General features: G+C 48.0%; 1 protein-coding gene across 1 annotated transcript; it reads right to left on the bottom strand.

Moving 5' to 3' along the window:
• Positions 1–470: 470 nt before the first annotated feature.
• scfd1 (sec1 family domain containing 1) lies at positions 471–22,714 on the bottom strand. The gene is made up of 25 exons (XM_042071505.1): positions 22,614–22,714; positions 21,789–21,859; positions 21,297–21,385; positions 20,988–21,078; positions 20,494–20,616; positions 20,059–20,146; positions 19,814–19,903; positions 18,963–19,018; positions 17,903–17,988; positions 16,801–16,900; positions 14,747–14,886; positions 14,439–14,529; positions 13,254–13,327; positions 12,362–12,443; positions 12,144–12,240; positions 10,522–10,592; positions 6,980–7,059; positions 6,782–6,844; positions 6,465–6,540; positions 6,295–6,348; positions 3,097–3,149; positions 2,114–2,147; positions 1,370–1,435; positions 1,182–1,250; positions 471–713 (listed from the first exon to the last, which is right to left on the bottom strand). Exons 1-25 carry the CDS (start codon positions 22,642–22,644, stop codon positions 690–692), a joined length of 1,899 nt encoding a protein of 632 aa, XP_041927439.1. The 5' UTR covers positions 22,645–22,714; the 3' UTR covers positions 471–689.
• Positions 22,715–25,163: the final 2,449 nt, after the last annotated feature.

Raw genomic sequence — 25,163 nt, 5'->3', positions numbered from 1 at the left:
TAATCCTGTCAAGGCATGAGGCCGTCAGGTCGACGGCGAGGTTTGTGAGTCGGAGAAAGCACAAGTGAGCCACTTACCCATCTCCTGACAGTCCCTTCTCAGGCCTCTCACGCCGATTATAATCTCCATCAGCCGCTGAAATGATCTGACCCAGCAAAATTTCTGGCCCAACTGAATTTGTAATTGAATGGCCCTCTCCTTGGGCCCTAACAACTCAAACCAGAAACTACTGATTAAAGAGATACTGTCTGGACCGGATGTAGAGAGGAGATTTCATCTTAATTCATAAAGCACTTTTATCGAAGACAAAGTACAAGGCATGTGTCCTTCACATTGCTGTAGTCAACCTATAAGGTACCTCAAAGGTGCTTGGTCATGAGTAATCAGATTAAGACGTGATCAATCCATCTATACAATGAGCTGGGAGCTTTTTTTCTGGAGTCTTTGCTAAATGATGACAGACACAGTGGTTCATCTTTGCATTTAAGTGTTAATCTTTATTTGTTGTGAGAGTTTAGCATCTGAGTAAGACAAACATTATTACAGTATGGTAAACATTATAAAATACATGGAATATGACCAAGAGATCTGAAGAGCTGATCACCGAGGCAGAGAGAGAGAGATCCTGATTGGACTGGATGTAGAGAGGACAAGGAGCTGGAGAGAGGAGGGTCTTCCACAGTTTTCTATCATTTCTGTCCGAGCTGAGAGAGCTGGGGAAGCAATAAAGACCGGTCATGACAACTCACTCTCTCTCTCTGTCGACCTCTCTCTCTCAGACACAGACACACACACACTATTGAGAGAATAAACACAGATTGGGTGAAATTTATAAATTGTGGAATTTATAATAGATATTCTCTGATTAAGATGGTTCACGTATTATCCATTCATAAGCAAGTCCAGGATCAACTCCAAGTCCAAGTGATCTCTTAGCTCAGATGAACAAGCTTGACTGTGAGCATGAACACTTTGTTGGGATTCAAAACAAAGATGCCCCATGTTCAGTTTTACTCTAAAGACTCTGTGTCCCTGTTAGCAGCTTCTAGAGGGAATGGTAATAACAATGTCCTAAAACAATAAGCCATGTCTACACACACACACACACACACACACACACACCATCCCAGTGGGATTCCTAAACCAATTGTGTGAATTAAGATCAGTTGAGGTAGCCGTACCTGTTTGAGGAATTGCCCGGCGTTGAAGAGCTCACTGCAGCCATAGAAGATTCGCTTGCCCTGTCTGGCCTACAAACACACAGATAAACACACATGTAAGCCATTTGATCGCATGCCAGCTCAATCAGGTTATTACAGTATGAACATGTATTTGGGTCTCTGGGACTTGACCACCAGCAGGGACTTACCTTTGTGTAGTCAACAAGATTTTGATACTCAATGTAATTGCCACCGCCAACCACAAAGACAATAGCCTGGAACGACAATGTGACATTTGATTGGCATGATACAGTGACAGACATTCCAAAGTACTCAAATGATTATCACAATATCAAATCATGAAAGCTAGTCGTGAGAATTTTACCACAATGAAAGCGCAACAAAGCATTTAAGGGACATTAAAGAAAAGAAGTCTTCTGTTTTGTGACATTAATTGCATTAATTAATTAAGTCTTCCCAGCACATTAATCAACTGAATAACTAATTACTGTGGAAAATTACACATTGCAGTATTTTCAATAACACCACCTAATTAAAATCTTCACAGGTTCTTACGCAGTATGCACCAAGCAGTTATATCCAAGCAGGTCGGTTCTAATCTATATTATCTCAATGCAATCAAGCTCTTGGGTCTGCTTCTGCTCTGATAGACAGGACTAATCTCTACAGGTGTGACTACAGGTGGGGTGGGGGCAGGGGGACTGGAGGGATGTTTGATATCCCTCTAAGTCTCATGCTAGCTGATCACGGCCACCAGGAAACCTAATCCAGATTAAGCACAGACCCAAGAGGCATCGCCATGGGCATTTGGCTAAGTGGCTTGAGAGGGTTCCCACAGCAACACTCTGTCTGTCTGTCTGTCTCTCTCACACACAGAGACACAGACACACGCACACACACACACTCACACAGACAATCTGAAGTTAACTCACCTCCTGAAATGGGTTCTTGTTTCTTGGAATGGAACTGTATGTGACAGGGACATCAGAGGAAGAGAGGCAGATAAAACAGAGACGGGAAGACAAATGTTCAGTCCAGATACTGAGGATGTGCTTGTGCCTTGGACACAGCACAGTACAAGCACAATTCATCATTTGTTGTGTGATTGACCATATGATTGACATATCATCAAGATTAGAATAATCAAGATTAAAACAAAAAAAAAAGGCTTGACATATTTCACTTCTAGATTATATGACAGTTTCAACTTTTCCATGATATTCTCATTTCTTCAGATGCATCTGTATGTAAATCGCTTTGGATAAAAGCGTCTGCTAAATGAATACATGTAAATGTAATGTAATGTGTGAATGTGAACTAATGGGTAGTCCATCCGTAACTATGTGTGTGTGTGTGTGTGTGTGTGTGTGTGTGTGTGTGTGTGTCTCATTTCTTCAGATGCATCTGTATGTAAGTCGCTTTGGATAAAAGCGTCTGCTAAATGAATACATGTAAATGTAATGTAATGTGTGAATGTGAACTAATGGGTAGTCCATCCGTAACTATGTGTGTGTGTGTGTGTGTGTGTGTGTGTGTGTGTGTGTCTCATTTCTTCAGATGCATCTATATGTAAGTCGCTTTGGATAAAAGCGTCTGCTAAATGAATACATGTAAATGTAATGTAATGTGTGAATGTGAACTAATGGGTAGTCCATCCGTAACTATGTGTGTGTGTGTGTGTGTGTGTGTGTGTGTGTGTGTGTGTGTGTGTGTGTGTGTGTGTGTGTGTGTGTGTGTGTGTGTCTCATTTCTTCAGATGCATCTGTATGTAAGTCGCTTTGGATAAAAGCGTCTGCTAAATGAATACATGTAAATGTAATGTAATGTGTGAATGTGAACTAATGGGTAGTCCATCCGTAACTATGTGTGTGTGTGTGTGTGTGTGTGTGTGTGTGTGTGTGTGTCCAGCTCCTACCTCTCGCTGCCCCTCAGCATCTTGGGGTCGAAGTATCGGTAGTCGTCTGTCTCCTGGGAAGCACAAGTGAGAGAGGTGAGGAGTCTAGTCTGCTCTGCGCCTGAAGAGAGACGCCTAACCCAGATTCCATACGCTTCCATACTGCTCCATCCCATCTGTCCTGCACCACTTCATCTGTCTGCATTAAAAGGCCAGCTCCTGGTCCCAACTCTCCCTGCCTCTCTCTCTCCATCAAACACAGCCCAGCTCACAGGCCCAAGACTTCAACACACATGGACTTACTTCGGTTTTCATGGTGTATGTGTGTATTACCAGTCTCTCTCTCTCTGTGTGTGTGTGTGTGTCCATAGATGTCAATGTGTACAGAGTAGACAGGTGATGAAACACACATGCACACCTCAGTCCTCGAGGGCCCTTTCCTGCGTTTGGAGCTCTGTTTTCGGCCAGTCCGAGCAGACATGGTTCATGGGGTGAGGAGGCCTGACGTGGGGGTGGGGGTGGGGGGGTCGGGGAGGACAGATGAAGTCTGAAGTAGGGGTTTGACCCACAGGCTTCATCATCGTCTGTCCTCCCTCCTTACCCATTTATCACAACTCATTCAAAAACCTCCACCCCATCTCTCTCTCACTCTCTCTCTCGTGGGCTGAGCACACATACTTCAGCGGCAGCTCGCTGAAAGAGGAGCTCCCGCTGCACTCCACCAGTCCAGGGGAGAGAGGGAGAGAGAACGCAGGATGCCCAGAATATTTGTGCTATCGGCTTTCGGCCGGCTATGAGCGCCAGGGCTGTGCATTTGTGCTGCGCTTCAGTGAAGAGAGAAGATGAGAAGAGAAGGGTGGATAGAGAAAGAGCACAAGGGGAGAGAGAGAGAGAGAGAGAGAGAGAGAGAGAGAGAGAGAGAGAGAGAGAGAGAGAGAGAGAGAGAGAGAGAGAGAGAGAAGAGTTTGGGAAGAGCAGAAATTGTTCTCTCGCACAAAAAAGCTAGATAGATGACACCTGAGATGGAGAGTTGTGGGTATGGAGAGAGAGAGAGTGTGTGTGTGTGTGTGTGCGTGCGTGTGTGTGTGTGCGTGTGTGTGCGTGTGTGAGCAAGAAAGAGGGTCTGCTGAATCTGGTCTGAGCTAAACCGGCCCACCTAACAACAGTAGCATTGTGCGTCCCACTGTAACTCCAGTAGCTGAGAAAATGATAATATTGTTTATGTCCATTTCAGCTTTCGGCGGCTGTGGGAGGCGAGGAGAAGAGGCTTAGCTTTCAGGCAGAGAAACCAGACCCTGAGTCCGCTTCACAGACGCTCAGACACAGAGCGAGAGAGCGAGAGAGCGAGAGAGCGAGAGAGCGAGAGAGAGAGAGAGAGTGTAAGCAAGAAAGAAAGAACAAACAGAAAGAACGAAGCAGAGAAGCAGAGCTGCTGGGGCAGGAGGGAGGGGGGGGGGGGGGGGGTTGAGTGGAGGACTCCTGTTGACCACCAGCAGCAGTGAAGAAGGGTCCAGCTGCTCTGGCCCCCAGTCGCTCCTCTCGTCTCCTTTTCTCTCCTCTTTCAGCTCTGTAGCCTCGTTCAGTTTACCCAGGTGGGTCCCACTGAGAACCCCCCCACCACCACCACACACACACACACACAGACACACACACACACGAGGCCCCCAGAAAAGTAACACACGATCAGTCAGTCATAAAGACATACTTCAGACGTATGCAAAGCAGCCACATGCACAGCAGGGCAACATGCATGCCTGACGTGCACTCATTGGAAAACACAAAGACAGTTTTGCTTAGAACACTGTGGTAGCTTAGTTTTGGTTCATTCCGAGGGAAAAACTACTCCCAATCCCGGTTTATTAGTACTGCCGTTTTTTGGCACAATGATCCCAGCAGAAATTTGCTCACTGTTACTATGACACTGCTGTCACCATGACTACTAAAAGTCCCTTCTATTTTCTTCAGCAGCTAGGGAGCAATGTGTTACAGAACAAGCAGAACTTGTCCAGAAGGGGACTGGAATAATGAAATGACTTAACCATAAATCTCTTTCAGAGAAGTAACAAAGAGGTCTGGGAAAGAGTTCAGGTCTCATGTCCTTCAAACAGGCACACATGCAAACACACACACACACACCTGAATGAGCTCGGGCCAGGTCTGCTGCAGAGTTTGCACCTTCTCCCAGCCTGATGAAGCCTGATATGGGCTAGCAGGAAGGCCAGGCATACCTGGTGTGTGTCTGAGTGTGGAGGCAGGGTAGGATTGGAGATACTGGGAGAGATCCAGTGGCTGTTTGTTTGTGTGTGTGTGTGTGTGTGTGTCCTAGCCTGTGTGTGTGTGTCCTAGCCTGTGTGTGTGTGTGTGTGTGAGATCAGGTGTGTGCTGTGGGTGGTGCCTTCATCTCCTGCAAAGGTCATCTCTCCTTACACAGGCATGAGACTCTCTCGCCACACACACACATACACACACACACACACACTCTCTCTCTGTGCGGATGAGGAGGATGCTGCTCCGTGGCGGGCGGGCAGGAGTTGGGAGGGCGGCGCCGTGCCGCTGCCAAACCGTCCTTAATGCGATAAAAGCCTTTGATCCGCGCTGCCATTCGGAAATATTTCAGAATTAAGCTGTGAGGACTCGTGCGGCTTGCATAAGTCCGCCGGTCAGCGGAAAAGAACAGAGAGTTACTCTCGCCCCTTTGGTGGGAAAGGCGCTCAGCTGACCAGCAGTTCAAGTGAGCAAGGAAGCGAGCGCATGAAAAAAGAGGAAGAAAGAAGGAGAGATAGAGAGTGAGAGAGAGAGAGAGAGAAAGATAGAATAAGAGAAGAAAAACAGATCTTTCCCTTCTGGACCCTCGTGTGTCAGACTAGAGCAGACTGTCCTCTCTGAAGTCCACCACACAAACATTGGTCAGCGGGAGGTGGACTCACAGAGCTTGATATGACACAGCACACGGGCCCCAGAGACCAGTGCTCCCACTGGATGGACAGTTAGTGGACACAACATCCCACCAGAGATGTGACAGAGGACAGGAATCATGGGTGGGTGGATGGATGGATGGAGGATGCAAAGACAGATGGATAGATGGATGTGTGGATGAATGGTTGGATGGACAGACAGATGAATAGATGGATGGACAGATATACAGATAGATAGATGGATGGATGGATGGATGGATGGATAGACAGATGAATGTATGGAGGGAGAGAGAGATGCACTCACCGGGTTAGACTTAATTTCCATGAGGTTGTCCAGGATTCGAGTGACCGGAAGATTCTGCAAAAACACAAAATGATCATTACCAAGACATCAAGTGAACAATGACTTCCTTGGCCTAGTCTGCCCTGAGACTGGGCGCTTTGAGGAGAGGAACGCAGAGAGGGAGGACTCACATGCTGCTTCAGCACCAGGTTCTTCACTCCCTCCATGACAAACTGGGAGCCTGTGTTCATCACACGAGAGAAGAGACTGCACACATAGAGAGAGAGAAAGTAAGAGATAGAGGGGGAGTGAGAGAGAGATTTTAAAAATATTAAGAAAGATTACACACATTAATATGAACAGGCTTTAGATGCATGTGGACACATATTACCATCTTTGTAAAACCTAAAGATGATCACCGGTTGTAGAGTTGGAGCAAACTGAGTGCAGAGCAAAAGAGAGAGAGAGGGGTAGAGAGGGAGGAGAGAAGGCTCTTTAATGATCTCACCCCATAGGCTTCACTCCACTGTTCCCATAGTTAGCTGGAGCGGCAGCCATCTTGGTGAAGGCTCTGGAATGAAAACAATCAAGATTCAGCCTCGCACAAACAACCAGCTATGTTCATATACTGATGAGAGCAAAGTGGGACTGTGTGTGTGTGTGTGTGTGTGTGTGTGTGTACAAATGTGAGGGCACACAAACTTACTTCCACTGCTTGATATAGTTGAGAGGCGAGAGGTCACAGCCAGCGTCCAGCAGGGCCTTCTTGTACTGCTCCACGTCCGCCTGTAGGGGGAGCAACAGCAGCAACAGTTCCTCAATCACTTGTCTGTCTCCCAGCTCTGCATCCCCGACTCTCTCTCTCTCTCTCTCTCTCTCTCCCTCCCTGTCTCTCTCTCTCTCTCTCTGTCTCTCTCTCTCTCTCACTCTCTCTTTCTCTCTCACTCGCTCGCTCCTCCTCATTTGAGATCTGAGCACATTTGAAGGGGATTTAGCGTTTTCAGTGTTCTCATTACAGTCTCCCAGCGTACAGCGCTGATATTGTATCCCGGAGGCAACAGAGACCAACACACAGCATCCTTCAGTAGAACATCTAGCCAACGCACCGCTCACCAGAGTCTGATCAGCGGCCCAACTATCCAGCGCTGCTGGAGACACAGGGGCACGGTGACCTCATGGGCCAAAGGTCATGGGGGGGGGATGCAGCAGGGAAGTGAGAGGGAACCATCATGTCCAACGTGTGTGTGTGTGTGTGTGTTTGAGTTTGAGTGGGTATGCACACATATGTGTGTGAGAGTGTGTGTCTGTGAGTGTGTGTGAGTGTGTGTGTGTGTGTGTGTATAAGTTTGAGTGGGTGTGCACACATGTGTTTTTGAGTGTGTGTGTGTGTGTGTGTGTGTGTGTGTGTATATGTGTATGAGTGGGTGTGCACACACGTGTGTGTGTGAGAGTGTGTGTGTCTGTGAGTGTGTGTGTATGTATGTGTATTAGTTTGAGTGTGTGTGTGTGTGTGTGTATGTGTATGAGTTTGAGTGGGTGTGCACACACGTGTGTGTGAGAGTGTGTGTGTCTGTGAGTGTGTGTGTATGTATGTGTATTAGTGTGTCTGAGTGTGTGTGTGTGTGTGTATGTATGTGTATGAGTTTGAGTGGGTGCGCACGTGTGTGTGTGTGTGTGTGTATGAGTTTGAGTGGGTGTGCACACACGTGTGTGTGAGAGTGTGTGTGTATGTGTGTGTGTGTGAGTGTGTGTGTATGTATGTATGTATGTGTATTAGTTTGAGTGGGTGTGCACACATGTGTGTCTGAGTGTGTGTGTGTGTATGTATGTATGTGTATGAGTTTGAGTGGGTGCGCACGTGTGTGTGTGTGTGTGTGTGTGTTGTGGGGAGGCACCCGGAGGAGAGAGGAAGAACGGTTTAGACGGGGCTCCTTTAGGTAAAGCCGCGTTTATGAAAAACAAACAGGGGCCTGAGAGGGGGCCGCGGACGGGGGGACGGGGGGGGGGGGGGGGGGAGGGCGCCGGGAGCAGAGCCGGGATCAGCGCTGATCCGGAACAGCACAGAGCTCCAAACGAACAGCCCGACAGGCGCGGAGAAAGGGGGGGATGAACGCGTACGAGAGAGATGAAAAGAGAGAAGGGGCGGGCGGGGGGTGGGGTGGGGGTTTGAGCCTCCTGGGCCACGGTGCAGATCCCCTGCTTCATCAGGGATGATGATGATGGCAGACGGAGAAGAACAGGCTGTGGCCACCGGCCAACCACCAACCAGGATTGGGGTGTGTGTGTGTGTGTGTGTGTGTGTGTGTGTGTGTGTGTGTGTGTGTGTGTGTGTGTGTGTGTGTGTGTGTGTGTGTTTACTTCTGGGTATTTAGTGCCAGATAAGTCACAGATAAGTGCAAACATTAAGTGCATCCGCAGGTGAACACCTACAGACTGTGTAAATAATGTGTTGACATTAGATGAAAGAATGTGTGCTTATGCAAAAGGGACGCAAAAGTGTTTGTACTGTGTGTGTGTGCTGTGCAGACAGGATGTCTGCTATTTACGACTGAACTTAGGCTCATCTGGTGCAACCAAGATGAGTTTGATTGAAGAGGTTGAGTAGGAATGCAGAAATGACAAAAGTGTTTAAGTCAGAGCTAGTGTCCTTCAATGTGAAGACAATGGCACTTTCAAATGACCAGTGTCTGAGCGTGTGTGTGTGTGTGTGTGCATGTGAGCGTCTCTCATCCTAGGATGGTATTTGTGTACGTAATGTATGCGTGCCTAGGGCGGGCATATGATTGTGTTTGGTGTCTGAGTGGATGTGAGTGAGAGGAATTGTCAGAGTTTACTGGTGTGTGAGATGTATGTGTATGAGTTTGAGTGGGTGTGCACACGTGTGTGTGTGTGTGTGTGTGAATGTGTGTGTATGCATGCATATAAGTTTGAGTGGGTGTGCACGCACGTGTGTGTGTATGTGTGTGTGTGTGTGTGTGTGTGTGTGAGTGAGTTAATGTATGTGTATAAGTTTGAGTGGGTGTGCACACACGTGTGTGTGTGTGTGTGTGTGTGTGTGTGTGTGCGTGGAGCCCAAATCTCCTGCGCTCTCTGGCGTTTGGATGCAGATGTGACCGCGTGTTCAACCTGGACGCATTCTTGTGGGCACCTACGTGAGCGGTGTGTGAGCGCACGTGAGCCAATGTGCCGGCCATGGCTCAGCCCATCACTCCTACCGACACGCGCACACACACACACGCGCACCCACGCACGCGTGCGCACACACACACACGCACGCACACGCACACGCACACACACACCCACACCCACGCAAAGAAATGCTGAAACACATGTACACGCACACACACGCACACCACGCACGCACACACACAAAGAATGCTGAAACACACGTACACGCACACATGCATACACACAGCTTTTCTTGAAAGAGCTCACACACACATATTCGCACACATATATACATCCATCCATACGTACACACGCCAAAAAACGAAGCAGGAGGGGGCCCTTGGCTTCAACAGAGCGGCATTATTGCAGCTACACGAGTAATAATGCTTGGCCAGGCCTTCAAAGGCCAGCGGCGCTCCTGAAATCTGCGCTGCATGTGTCCCACCGAACAATGAGGCTTTTGACTGCTGTCCGAGATGCCATTGCTCCCCATGTTATGCGCACGACTCCGAGCTGCTTTATGTAACTAGCTTTCTCTCTCTCTCTCTCTCTCTCTCTGCCAAAGTGAGGGCTCGCAGATGCCTGCGCTGCTGTCGCTTCCTGGAGCTGTCCTAAGGGGCCGGTGCCCCAGTGTTTGACACCGTTGATCACGTCCAGTTAAGTGTGTGTGTTTGTGGCTCTGATGACTGTATACGTGGTGCTTCCTGGACCTTTCCTGAAGGGGTGATGCCCCAATATGTAGTGTTTAAATCCACTGATCATTTTAAATAAATTGGAACGTAGGTCTGATGTCTGTTTGTACGCGTGTAACTGCTTACCTAATATACTGATAAACAGTGGGCCACCCAATGTGAAGTCAATACCCACATTTGTCACGGTTATGTGGGGTCCATAACACCAAAAGAGTTTGACTGACTTGAGAGAGCTTTGCCTTTAGATGCTATGCATGCTAGAACACCTTTATGAAGTCTAATGAAGCAGTGTCTGCACCAAATGTGAGCTGGTGTGTGTGTGTATGTGTGTGTAATGTTTGAGATATTTGGCGTTAAAGTATGTATGTGTGAATGAGAGATCCCTCACCTCTGATGGGGGCATCTGTGCGGTGATGTAGAAGATCAGGAAGAGCCTCATTTTATCCTCTGGCGTTCCCGCTGTGAACCAAACACAACACACACACCACATGAGCACCACACACACACACACACACCACCAACTACCATTTCCGATAGACACACGGGTTACCCAACATGCAGGAGAAGCAGACATTACTCATAGAACCACTGAAGCAGCTTCTGGGCTGCAGCCCCTCTGCACTGCAACAGGGCCCCTCGCTTAACTCCTACAGGACCATCCATAAGCATCTGTGACAGATCACACATACCCGCCCCCAGCAGCTAGAAAACCTCTCTCCACTGAATCCCCCCGTCACCAAGCCCTATGGCAGGTCTGATGGTAAAAGGACCTGTTGAAGGACCCCCAGACCCAGCCACGGGTCTGCTAAGCCTCCACATAAGCTATGCTGTGGGCTCAGGGTCTCCACAGCCTGAGGGGGGTTCCTCTATGGCCGGGCCCCAACCATGGCCTATTTCGGGGGAGGAATGTGAGGTGCAGCGTCCAGAATGGGCTCAGTCGGCCCACTCAAGACTCCAAAAAATGAACGGCCCTCGGCTACCCGGTCGACAGTCCGTGTCATCACCTGGGCCACTTCAGAAGCTAATGGAAAACAGACCTGCAGGTTTAAAATGCTATTACAGCTATCTTGATGAATTACCCACTAATATGCCTGCAAAAAAACTCATGACCTTGACAACTATGATATTGGAACGCAGTAGACTGAAAAAGTGCAACACACTGTTTAAAACAGCTAGTTTCGGTCTGGTCTGTTAAGGCTAGCGCTTCTTTGAAGAATTTCACAATGATCTATGTAACCAAACATTGTATGCCTGGCCAGGTAAGTAGGCACTGAGTGATGAAGCATCACAGCAGGCCAGGACGATGTTTATCAATAGATCATGATCAGTAATAACACCCCAGTGGACGTGTTGGTACAGGACGTTTGCTACGCTCAGCCAGCGGGGACAGGAGGAGCTCTTGTTGTCCGATGAAGGTGGGGAAAGTGTCCGCAACCCTTTGGCCATTGAGTCGCACCCACCCATCTCTCCAGGGATCTTTTGGACGCTGCTGAAAGCAGGCACTGTTCAAGGAGAGACACACACGCTTCTCCGCAGCCAGACTTCTCCCTCGCTTCTTCTCTTCTCTTTCTCTCCCTCTCTCTCTCATCCCTCCATTCTTCTCCCCCGCTGGCAGCGCTCCCCCCATTCTCTCTTCCATCGGAGCAGCAGAGATCGGACCGCATCTCCGCAGGGACCGCTTGTCCTGCGCCGGCTAAGTGGCCGCGGTGAGCTCACCGGGCCCCGGGGCAACACAGGAACACGCTGATCTCCCTCTTGAGGTTTGGGTTAGGGGAGCCGTGCCCAGCTGTCACCGTTTTGGGAGCTGAAGCCCCAGCCACACCGCATGGCCTTCCCCCTTTTGTTCATTCAAAAAAACATTTGATGGAGTCTTGCTTGTGTGTCTCTGTGTGTATGCGTGTGTGTGCATCTGCACAAGAGTGTAAGCACGCGCATTCATGTGTATCTGTTTATGCGTAGTTGTGTGTGAGCGAGTGTGTTTTCATGACCTTTGACCTGAGGCTCACTTACCATCAGGGTCGCTGATGATGTCCAACAGGGACTTGTCCAATGTCGATTTGCTCATCAGCTTCTCCTCGTACTCAAAGTAAACGTCCAGTTTACGCGACTGAGGAAAACATACCCAAACACAACATAAGCCCATAATGCTTGTATTTGTCTCTCTGTGTGTGTGTGTGTGTGTGAGAGAGAGAGTGTGAGTGTGTGTGAGTGTATATATGTGTGTTTACCTTGATGTGGTCAAGTACTGCTGTGGCAACGTTGGTGTGCAGGTCGATTAACCTCTTCTTCTCCAGGAGCTCTGGGAGAGAACTGTGTGAACACACACACACACACACACACACATTCAACATGCCAGAGAAGAGACCACACGCACACAACCCAGACCACCAGGACACATGTGAGCCCCCACAGAGCATCTTCAGACAGCTCTAGCACATGACACAAAGCCTCTCTTCAGGGACCATTATGACTATAGACAGAACACGTGTGATGGAGGAGAACGCATGTCAACACCTCTGCAGGTCTGGACCAGTGCTTGGGTGCTGTGTGTGTGTGTGTGTGTGTGTGAGTGAGAGAGACAGAGAGGGTCCAGAAATGACCAGGAGGAACTGGATCTGACCGGTCCAGCCTAATGCAAGCAAACCCTTCCCCAGCAGAACCAGAGAGAAGCTCAGGCTCACGTGAACTTATCTTTCCATCTCTGTCTCACCTCATCCACTGCAGGGCTGATCATTCCGGAAAATTCCAGATGATTTTTGGGTTTATGTTTAAAATGTGTTTACATGTCAAGAGCAGACCAAGAGGAGTAGTGTTGTCCAACTGGGGCCTAATATGGAGACACATTCTACAGCTCTGTCACCTCTGAACAAACAACAACTTTGCGGCCAAGGACATTTTGTGAAGGGAGGAGTGCACACACACACACATACACACATGCAGGCTGCTCAAGTCAGCTATTTCTGGACTAGGGCTGATAGACTACCTCTGACCCCAGGCAGTTATTAATGCCGTCTGTGTGTGTGTGTGTAGGTGTGTGTGTGTAGGTGTGTGTGTGTAGGTGTGTGTGTGTGTGTGTGTTACTCATCCGTCATCAGTAAACACACTACAAGCTGCCCTCACCTGACGGCGGAGGTGAGTTTGGCCGTGTTGTCCGAGAGCATGCTGATGGCCCCCTCGTCCTCTCCTTCCAGCCCCTGTGGTCAAGCCAAGGCAGACAAGACGCTTATTCAATACACAAAGAATTGAACAACAGCATCCAGCAAACACAACTACCTTACCTCACTAAATTCAACAGCTTATACAAATCTTAAAGGTGCTGTCGGTGATTTTACGTCCAAGACACTATTTGTCAACAAAGTGGCTCGGAGTGAGCAATATTCAAGCAATATTCCGGCCAATCCACACCACGCTTCAGGAGGACAGAACAACGATAAAAGGTAGGGTGCAATTTGATTGGCTGTTGCGCATTTACAACCTTTCGCCAGAATCACACATTGTGCCTTTAAGTCTGTTGGCCTCCTCCAGATGAGTAGGGACCGTTTTTGCTGTGAAGTCATTAGTGAGCAGCGGAGAGCAGAGCCACCTGGCCTTCACACACTCCAGTCCTCCCCTCTTTCCCAGAAGCCCCGACTAACGAGCAGGGCCAGTCCTGAGTCCTGGTGGCAGAGTCAAAGAGCCCTGATGAAGATGGCCGGCCTGCTGAGACGCCAGTGGACGCCCGCCAGACACACGTCTGCCCCAAGGCTGATGACAGTCTCCTCTTTTTCTTCTCTCCTCATCTTTTCCCCCCTTCTCCTCCTTTCTCTTGGCCAGACCCTTGGCTGCACATACTGTATGGGCCTGTGTCTCATTGTTCATTTAATCATGATTGAAATTACAATTGCCATTGCCCGCGAGGAAGACACGTCAATGCCTTGTGCAGTGATCGACGGAGGCAGTGTCTCTTTGAGAAGCAGCTTGAATGTAACAACCAGAGACTTTGTCTCTCTAAAATAAACACCACACAGCAAGAGCTCTTTCAGGGGATGGATGTTGGCAGAGGTGATGATAGGTGGCCCCAATTAAAATTATGGGCAAAGTCTTAAGTCTAAAGAAAGCCAATTTAATAACTATAAATAAATACATTTAATAGCGTGAGCAGGATCCTGAGGCCATAAACGAATGTGTCCGATCACAGCACACAATAGCCTTTGTTCAAGCACAGGGCACTTTGCTCATTGCCTAACTTTGCACTCTGCCGGTCAATTAAATTAGGGCCCGTATGGTGTCGTGTTTACGTGGAGTGGGAAAGGGGGCAGGCCTCACCATGATGCTCTTGAGCCTCTTGACCTCATCCTCCTGGGCCCGGTACGTGTCCAGCTCCTCCTGTACCGACTCTGCAACCTCCGGGAATGGACTACAAGCGCACGCGCACACACACACACACACACACACACACACACACACACACACACACACACACACACACACACACACACAAACAAATTTTAGATGAGTGAACATAGACAAGACACATTTGAGAATCTTAAAACAAGCATGCCAAACATGCATACATGCAAGTAGAATGATAAAACAAATATTGTCTGTTGTGTGTGTGTGTGTGTTGAGCTCACCTGCCCTTGTGTTTCTGCCAGAACTTGTCTGCGGACGTGAGGTCGTAACACCTCTTGTTCTTCTTTTTGGGTCGGGCCCCGGCGGGGGATGCCTCTGTGCTCGACGCCTCTTCAATGTTCACTCTGTTCAGGTGGAAGTCCTGACACACACACACACACACACACACACACACACACACACACACACACACACACACACACACACACACACACACACACACACACACATTTTAACACAAAGAGAGAAGTATGGACATGCACACATATTCACAAACCAGTCCTAATCAATAACCAGGAACAGGATGCTGACAAAACCATGGATGTGTAAGGAGCACCCACATTTTTAACTGAATAATATATCACAATAATATATAGTATATAATATATTTGAAGTCTCCGCTTAATGTTCATATACTCAGAACAATACAATCAGAGGAGAAGCTGACTAAAAGACACCAACTCCCTGTCTGTCTGTCTGTCTCTCTCTCACACACACACACACACACACACACACACACACACACACACACACGCACGCACACACGCACGGACGCACGCACGGACACACGCACGGACACACGCACGCACACACACACACACGCACGCACACACGGGCACGCACTGTGGGCTGAGACATATGAAGCCTTTCTGTGTGTAGAGCGGGTGTTGATCTAGGATCTCTCTAACTCTGCCTATGTTTATTTCCAACGGAGTAGAGGAAGATGGAAATCAGATATCGTATATTTCAAAAACACTTTCACGCAGCAATTACAGAGCCAAGCCCACAACCATGACCTCATGCTATAGTAAACATAATATGCAACGCTGTCTGTCAAACTAGCCTATTTCCATCTGCAGCGCAAACAACCTATACAAATAATATCGTTGATTTCAATCATTGACGGGCAGTGCTTACCGCATACTTCCCGTAACTGAAACAGGAAGGTCCATGTGTGCGTGTGTTTATAATAAACTAAGTAGCTAATAGTGTGTGTGTGTGTGTGTGTGATTAGTGTATGTGTGTGTGTGTGATTAGTGTATGTGTGTGAGTGTGTTTTTTAGCATCTGGCTGAGCTCAGTGTGGACATTGTAACCCTAATACCTCAACCGTGGCGCACAGCACAAAACGCTTCTCCGCACATTCCCCTGGGGCTGTGCTTTTCCGTTCTCCCCTTACAGCATATTAAAATAGAAGAGAGAGAGAGAGAGAGAGAGAGAGAGAGAGAGAGAGAGAGAGAGAGGAAGAGAGAGAGAGAGAGAGGGAGGAAGAGAGAGAGGCCATAATAACGCGCATTGTCGCACACCGCTGTTCCGGCCCCTGGCGAAAACAAAAGGCCTATTGGTGTTGCCCGGGCCATGGCGTCCCTTCAAGCCATCGCCACGGAGACACACAAGACACATGACTCGGCGTGCCCGACCGCAGAAGTGTCCTGTGTGATGCGAACGGACCGGCCTGTACCGGACAGGAGTGGCCCCGTAGAGGCGGCTCTTTCTGGGAATTTTCCACCGCTGGGGTCCGTGTGGATGTGATCCTCCACTTCCCCTTGGGAAGGAGGAGAACGCCTGCCAACCCTGTCCAACCAGGAGACACCAGGGAGGGAGGAAGAGAGGGAGAGTGAGAGAGAGACAGAGAGATAGAGAGAGAGAGAGAGAGCGCGAGAGAGAAAGAGTGTGAGAGAGCGATAGAGACAGATAGAGGGAGAGAGCAAGAGATATATATATATATATAAATATATATATATATATTTAGAGAGAGAGAGAGATAGAGAGACAGAGAGCAATAGAGAGAGAGAGAGAGAGAGAGAGAGAGAGAAAGAGAGAGAAAGAGAGCAATAGAGAGAGAGTGCCTCCTGCTATCCCAGCTCTCATCTACCCCTACTGTTGTCTATCTCCACTCTCTTTGTGTCTCCTCTCGCTCCTTTTCTCCTTGTACTCCCATCCGCTCACTCTGACCACCCTTCCCTCCCTCCCTCCCTCCCTCCCTCCCTCCATCTCTCTCCTTCATCCTGTCTTAACTCGTCTCCTTCTGCTCCTCTCCTGTCCAGTCTCCTTACCAGGACGTCGTGGATGAGGGCTTGGTAGGTCCATGTGTGATGGAGTGGGGTGGCCAGATCCAGGTTACGGTCCACCAGGACGAACAAGGGCCTCTGGAAACTGAGAGGATGACAGAGAAGAAGAGAGAGAAAGAGAGGGAGGGCGGGGGGGGGGCAGAAAGGAGAGATGAAAAAAAAAAGATACAAAGCAGGGATGAAATGTGTAGGGTGATTGATTAGACTGGGATTTCCACCCACATACACACACACCTACACACACGGATCTTTTCCCCCTCCCCAACACTCTCCTCCCTACAGAGCAGAGGCACAGCCCGCTCTTTGTCCTCTGCCGGATTCTTCATCTCTCTCTCTCTCTCTCTTTTCCACCTCCCTGTCCCTACCCCAACCACCCCCCCGGCCCGTCTCATAAACGCGGCTCTGGTGAGCTTATGACATAACACTGAGAAGGCACTGGCAGAGCTCTGAAGCGCCCAGCTTTGCTTAGCAGCAAGTGCCGTTATTGGAAATGAATTTATATAACCGTATACGTGGCTTTTTAAAAAGTTGATTTTTCTTGGCTAGGCGACAGTGAGAGTCGACTAAAAACATTGGACGCTGCAGACAGCGGGGGGCTTGACAGTGCGGAGGTGGGTGGCCATGCAAATGGGCTCAGGAATAATATTGTGCTTCAGTTTGAAGCAATGTTCACGCTGATTGCTGATGACTGCAATCTAACATGGCCTTCCAAGAGCACCAACTCATACTGTGCTCTCGACTCCAGTGGAGAGTATTGAGTCTCCATATAATAAGTGTGTGCACAGTGTGCGTCTATGTGTGTGTGTGTGGATATAAAAGTGCGTCTGTCATGTGAGTGTCTAAATGTATGCATATGAGATTATGTGGAGTGTGAGTACTTTGAGTGCTCTGCGCTCTAAGTGTGTGTGTGTATCTATCTAAAAGAGTGTCTGTCATGTGAGTGTCTGAATGTATGCATATGAGATTATGTGGAGTATAAGTACTTGAGTAGTCTGATCTCTACGTGTGTGAGAGTGTGTGTGAGAGTGTGTGTGTGTGTGTGTGTGTGTGTGTGTGTGTGTGTGTGTGTGTGCATTGACTGTGGTACCTGAACTGGCCGGAGCCCATGTTGTCTCCGGTGAACAGGCTGTTTCTGGCATCTCGCAGATTCTCCCGCAGCTTCTTATCCAGTTTCTGCAACCCACATAAACCACACAAGCTGGATTAGTGTGTGTGTGTGTGTGTGTGTGTGTGTGTGTGTTGATTTAATGGGTGTATGTGACAGGAGTGTGTCTCTATGCATAAAAGATGGACAAGTGACTTGACAGTGTGAGTGTGTGTGTATGCAGGAGGGAGGACGAGGCAGAGTTAGAGAGTGCTATGGCTGTTGGATCTGCCTTGTGCAGCATTAACACCTGAGCTGAGAGGTTGGAGCAGGGGCAACCCGGGACTGCAGCTACACAGCTAAGCCCCCCCCCCCCCCCCCCCCCCCCGCACCCTATGAACAAAGAACCATGTGTGTTAGCGGGTGTGTGAGTAAATCAATGTGTGAGTGATAGAGTGAGTGTGTGTGTGTGCTTGTGTGTGTGTGTGTGTGTGTGTGTGTGTGTGTGTGTGTGTGTGTGTACGTGTATATGACAATTCAAATGGCAGGATCTATTACACTGGATTAACTGGCACCCAAGGCCCATTGCATTCCACTACACATGAGGTATCAGAGAGAGAATGTCCCTCCAGTATCAAAGCGTGTGTGTGTGTGTGTGTGTGTGTGTGTGTGTGTTATCATATTACCCAACCTCTTTTCCCTGGGCCGCAGTACCGCAGTAGGGAAGCACCCCACCCCCCTGCATGCATAGCACTGAGACACAAAGACCCTTCTGACAGACGGCAGAGTGAACCGGAGAGGAGACGGGAGGAGAGAGAGAGAGAGAGAGAGAGAGAGAGAGAGAGAGAGAGAGAGAGAGAGAGAGAGAGAGAGATACATAGCCATGGGATACAGAGAGAAAGAAGAAATGATGAGGAGGGAGACCATGAAGAGAAAATGAGGAGGACAGGAATGAAGAGAGGGCATAAAGAAGAGACTGAGAGCAGAGACGGAGGAAGAATGGAGGAAGAAACGAGTGGGGGAGGATAGGAAGCCAAAGGAAGGGAGAGAAGTGCTAACTCACCACAGCTACCATTTCAGCTGCATTTCCTCGTGGGCATCGGATGATAGGCACCGCACCTTCAGACATCACACAGACAGACAGACAGACAGACACACACACACACACACAACGTTAGCATTCACACACTGCTTTGAAAGCGGGGCCAAAACACACAGCTGCAAAATGCATTAGGCCAGTAGGGATTTCCACTGGGCCGTTAGCTGCGGGATTGAATGAGCGCGGCTGTTTAGGTTGAGGCCTGAGATGAGCATCGGTGGCTGCCGTTCCCAGAGCACAGCCCGAGAGCCCGCCAGAGGAGCCCTGCATGGCACGGCTCAGCTCTGCCAATCACAACCATGAGCTCATGCTGCCCACTGCTGGAGCTCTGCGGTAGCTGCTCTGATGTGGGCACACACAGGAGCAGAGCCCTCCGCGCACTCACAACCCACACATTCCAGCTTTCAGCATGGCTCCTCACAGAAAACACCAAGTAGATGCAAACTGAGTGTGGGTGTGTGTGGGTGTGCATGAGAGAGAGAGAGAGAGAGAGAGAGAGAGAGAGAGAGAGAGAGAGAGAGAGAGAGAGAGTGTGTGTGTGCATGAGACAGAGAGAGAGAGAGAGAGAGAGAGAGAGAGAGAGAGTGTGTGTGTGCATGAGACAGAGAGAGAGAGAGAGAGAGAGAGAGAGAGAGTGTGTGTGTGCATGAGACAGAGAGAGAGAGAGAGAGAGAGAGAGAGAGAGAGAGAGAGTGTGCATGAGACAGAGAGAGATAGAGAGAGTGTGTGCATGAGAGAGAGAGAGAGTGTGCAGGAGACAGAGAGAGTGTGTGTATGTGTGCATGAGACAGAGAAAAAGAGATTTAGATACTCACCTAGTGTCACAAAAAAGCAGAAGAGACTGTCCACTATTGTGTCCATTATGATCTCCATGTCTGTGTCCATTATGTCAGGCTTGTTAATTGCTGAGAGAGAGTGGACAATCAATAAATTGATAAAATAAAAGATTTTGTACAGAAACCCCCCCCCCCCCACCCCTCAAAAACACCCTCTCCTTCATAAACAACAGTGTGGCCAGACGGGATTCACATATCAGATATACAGTAAAAGCACAACTCACCATGATAGGAGATGGACTCCTTGTTCTGATTGCACAGGATAAACATGTCATCTTCCAGGGTGATGAAGTTTAAATACTGATCAAATACCTACATGAAAACAAGACACTAGTCAGATGTCTCCACAGGCACATTACTCCGATCAAAAAAATAAACCCAACTTGCACTACTAATAAACTGCGCTTTGCTGTTGAATCCTGCACCATTTTGTATTATCATTTGTATTAATGTTTGGTTTTCCATTGGCTGCTGTAGGAAGTCCCTAACCAATAGCACTAGGATTTAAACATCTTTTCCTGTGTTTAGCTGACCAGACAATACTGAGAAATGTAATGTCCAAGAAAGGACCAAGAACAGATGAGTGAAATCAGATGACAAGGGGCGAGCACGAAGACCATGAAGTGGAAATGCCCAGAGTAGTGATCCTGTTGGCTGACCTTGGTTATCTGGGTGACGGCGTTTGCGGACAGGGCAGCACTGGCTATGTCCTCCAGCTTACTCCGGGAGATGGCCGAGATGAAGTTCAGGTAGTAGGCCTCATAGAGCTGATTCCGTAGGTCCTGTGGGAAACCATTTACATGTGGATCAGGGGATTATCTGCTGGTGCTTTTAGTCTCTCACTCATCAGTGACATTCTTCACTCAGAGTCATTTACTTGATTTTGATTACATTACATTAAAATCAGGAAAAAAACTCTCTACACACACACACACACACACACACACACACACACACGACTAAAAAAGCACTGATGGCCTGTCCAGAACTCACAGTGAATGGGGCCTACTACCAACTTCTGCCTTGAGATCACAGTATCATTGCAGCTTTTTCATTTATTGACATGTCCTGCCTGAAAGTCATATGCACTGGTCTCACAGTCTTGTTGGACACTGGCCAGCAGGGATGTCAGGTGGTGCCTGAACAAACTTACTTGGCATATCCTGTCAATGTTCTCCTCTGTGGGCATGACGAAGTAGACGGCAGGAACATCTGGGATTGGGTCACGATCTGAGTGCAGCAGCCTTTGACACCAAAAGCATATCATCAATGCAAGCACATACTGCTGATACAAATGTTATAAAATCCCAGACACATGAACTATTAAATAATCTCTCCAATTGCAGATTACATAAATTCTCTCCACTCAAATTGTGTGGCTACGAAATATAATTCAAAGCGTAGTTTCTGTATGAAAGGTGTATTAAAGTGCAGTGTTGTGGTGGTTGGTCTGAAGCCTCACAGGTGTAGGGTTACTCCCATGTCTCTCAGCTCTTTCACAGACAGCAACGGAGAGATGATGTCTTGCCCAAAGCGGTCGTAGACCAAAACCTGATGGAATTAAACAGCAAATAGTGAACCAGAAGTATCGTATTATTTTGAGGGCTGCTTCTAAACAGGGTACTTTCGTTTTGCCTCAGAATTATTTCAAGCCCACCACATACAGTAGGCCTAGGCCTACTGCTAAACAATAATTCCAGACAGGAAATTTTACTGGACAAGGAACTATCAACTATCATTGTGTTTTTTATATCATGTATTCATCATGCAAAACTAAGAAAACCTTATTAGTTAATAGGGCCGCTCCTGAACAGAGTAGCCTTCTTTAGTTTTACAACCTTCCTGCCAGCCTCGTTCAAATCGCCTCATGGTAGTCCACATAATACCAATCCATAACGAGACATACATATTGGACTGCTAAGTGGACAGGGATGTTTTATATCCGGTACTTTACCTTCCATACTGGTTCGGAGGCAGTGTTTTTCAGGAGAGGGGCGTTTAGGTTTAGCATCCGCTTTAAGGCAGCTGTAAAGAAAGATACCCTATGTTATGAGGGAGAGCACCTTCGCAGAGATGAATGTTGCTTACGATAAGAAGGATGGGCTGAGCCGCTCAGACACAATGGTCTCACAAAGGTAGGCAACTGTTATCTCCGTTTCGATCAAAATGAAGCATCGACAGCCTTCGCGTCAGACATCACAAGGGTTGGATAGTCGATCGCCAACTCGTCAAACAGTTCTGAAAGACTTGTTTTATCAGCCATCACCTGTCAACCTCTTGATATTGTTTGAAGTGACATTGCAAGAAAACTTGGGAACATGATGCTCACTATATGCTAGGTGTACAAATCTGTATTGCGGACCAATACTAGTAACTATTATTCATGGAGTTTAGATATGTTTTTATATGATATGATGACTATATTCACCGGACGTTTTCTAGCTAAGTTACAGGCACCAACAACATGACAGAATATTATGATTAAAACGTGAAGGTCGCCAAAGCTAAAAGCGTTGTATTCTGCCACTTTCTTTTACTTGACATCAAATTAACAGACCGAATAAGACATATCTTGAAATTATGATGTAATGAAGCTAGAGCTAGCATGGTTAGCTGCGCCGGTTCTATCGTTTTTACTGTCTTTGTCAGCTATCCCTTAACTTACTGTATTTAATGACAGAAAAACAAGACAATTATCTAATTATACACAAATATGAATTATGTCCCACGGCAATAGATACAATATTTCTTTAGAAAAATGTGTAAATCGCCAACAGACCTGTCTGTTTCTCCCGTACGGAGGCAGCCATCTTTACTGTTTATGCAGTGACGAGGCGCAGGATGACGTGGCGTAGTTCATCAGGAAAAACCACCACTGCCACCTGCTGTTAACATGATCAAATAGCACAGAGTCTGTTCCAAGAGCATGCCGTTTTATGCTCATTAGTCAGAAAGGCACTAAAATAACTAAAATATAGGCTACCGACAACAAAATCTTTACTTGTAGACAATGTTTCTCAAGATGTCTACTTTGCACTATTTAAAGCGAAATTCAAATTCTATATAAAAAACAAAACAATTTTAACAAACCTGATATGCAGATATCTGTAATGTAGTCGTCCTAAAAATAACATTTCAGCTATCCACAATGGCCTCCCCATCCACAGTTGTCATTTCAGACGACCACAACCCTGTCATTTTTCTAAGGATAGATTCACTTTGGTCATTTATGTACACACGCTTTCAGTTTCAGATATCTACAATTGTGTAAGTTCCTTAGATCCCTAGCAGGAATCTTCCCTGAGATCCCTAGCGGGCATACAATTAGTTCCCTCCCAGTTTGGAGGTTTACAGCCAGCAGTAGGCTATGTGTATAAAATTCTCCCTGCATGCAGTTATTTTAGATTTTTTGAATTACACACAACATCCAGCCCACCTCAAGACCTGTTTACCACCCTCACTGGACCCCTTCCAATTTGCTTATACTGTCAGAACAGGAGTACAGAGGATGCCATCTCTACGGCACTTCACTCTGCCCTGTCCCACCTTGACAATAGCAACACCTATTTAAGAATGCTGTTCATTGACTTCAGCTCAGCAATCAACACCATCATCCCCTCCAAACTGATCACCAAACTCAGTGAACTGGGCATCAATACCTCCCTCTGTAACTGGATTCTGGGCTTCCTAACCAACAGACCTCAGTCTGTTAGGTTAGATAACCACACCTCCTCAACCATCACCCTGAACACCGGCGTTCCACAGGGATGTGTGCTGAGCCCTCTCCTCTACTTCCTTTTCACCTACGACTGCACACCTGTACATGGCTCTAACATCATTGTTAAGTTTGCAGATGACACTACGGTGATTGGTCTCATCAGCAACAACGATGAGACGGCCTACAGGGAGGAGGTCCAGCACCCTGTCCCTGTCCCTAAGAAGCCACACCCTAGTGAGCTGAATGACTACAGACCTGTCGCTCTTACATCACATGTGATGAAAACAATGGAGCGACTGGTCTTAGGTATGCTCAGACCCCATGCACTAGACCCGTTACAGTTTGCATACCAGGAGAAAGTGGGCGTGGACGATGCCATCACTTATCTTCTACACAGGACACATTCTCACCTAGACAAGGGGAAAAGTGCTGTGAGAATCATGTTCTTTGATTTCTCAAGTGCTTTTAACACCATCCAACCCCTCAGACTGGGAGACAAGCTCTTGCAGATGGGTGTGGACGCTCACCTGGTAACCTGGATTACAGATTACCTGACCGAGCGACCACAGTTCGTCAGACTGAAGAACTGTCTTTCTGACACTGTGATCAGCAGCACCGGAGCGCCACAGGGAACTGGGCTCTGCCCAGTTCTGTTCACCCTGTACACATCTGACTTCTGCTACAACACCGAGTCATGCCACATGCAGAAGTTTTCTGATGATACTGCAATTGTGGGGTGTATCAGGAACGGGCAGGAGGAGGAGTACAGGAGCCTGGTGGAGGACTTTGTGCAATGGTGCAAACTCAATCATCTTCAACTCAACACTTCAAAGACCAAGGAGATGGTGGTGGATTTCCGCAGGTCTAAGCCCACTCCGCTACCAGTCCCCATTATTGGGGTCAATGTGGAGGTGGCAAGCACCTACAAGTATCTGGGTGTCCACCTGGACAATAAACTGGACTGGTCAGCCAACACTGATGCACTCTACAAGAAAGGGCAGAGCAGGCTGTAGAGCAGGCTGTACTTCCTGAGGAGGCTGCGGTCCTTCAATGTGTGCAGCAAGCTCCTCAGGATGTTCTACCAGTCTGTTGTTGCCAGCGTCCTCTTCTATGCAGTGGTATGCTGGGGAGGAAGCACAAAGAAGAAGGATGCGGGGCAAATTGACAGGCTGGTAAGGAAAGCTGGCTCTGTAGTTGTGTAGTTGTAACATTGTGGTGCACTGATAACAACCTGGCTCTCAACACCAAGAAGACTAAAGAACTCATTGTGGACTTCAAGAAGTCTAAAGCTGGCACACACACACCCATTCTCATCAACGGAACTGAAGTGGAGCGTGTCACCAGCTTCAAGTTTCTGGGTGTCCACATCTCTGAGGACCTCTCTTGAACCCTCAACACCTCTACCCTGATCAAAAAGGCTTACCAGCGTCTCTTCTTTCTGAGGAGACTAAAGAAGGTCCATCTGTCTCCTCAGATCCTGGTGAACTTCTACCGCTGCACCATCGAGAGCATCCTCACCAACTGTGTCACAGTTTGGTATGACAACTGCTCTGCCCATGACCGGAAAGCACTGCAGAGGGTGGTGAAAACTACCCAACGCATCACCGGTTC

This window comes from Alosa sapidissima, chromosome 19 (assembly GCF_018492685.1).
Source record: "Alosa sapidissima isolate fAloSap1 chromosome 19, fAloSap1.pri, whole genome shotgun sequence".
Taxonomy (NCBI): domain Eukaryota; kingdom Metazoa; phylum Chordata; class Actinopteri; order Clupeiformes; family Clupeidae; genus Alosa; species Alosa sapidissima.
Note: the sequence above shows the minus strand (reverse complement) of the source record. Positions and strands in the feature narration are given on the sequence as shown.

Coding starts and splice junctions, on each gene's coding strand:
- scfd1 (XM_042071505.1), bottom strand. CDS start 22,644: ATGGCTGCCTCCGTACGGGAGAAACAGACAG. Junction 21,860..22,613: donor CGTACGGGAGAAACAGACAG/GTCTGTTGGCGA, acceptor CTTTCTTTACAG/CTGCCTTAAAGCGGATGCTA. Junction 14,887..16,800: donor CCCTCATCCACGACGTCCTG/GTAAGGAGACTG, acceptor TGTGTGTGTCAG/GACTTCCACCTGAACAGAGT.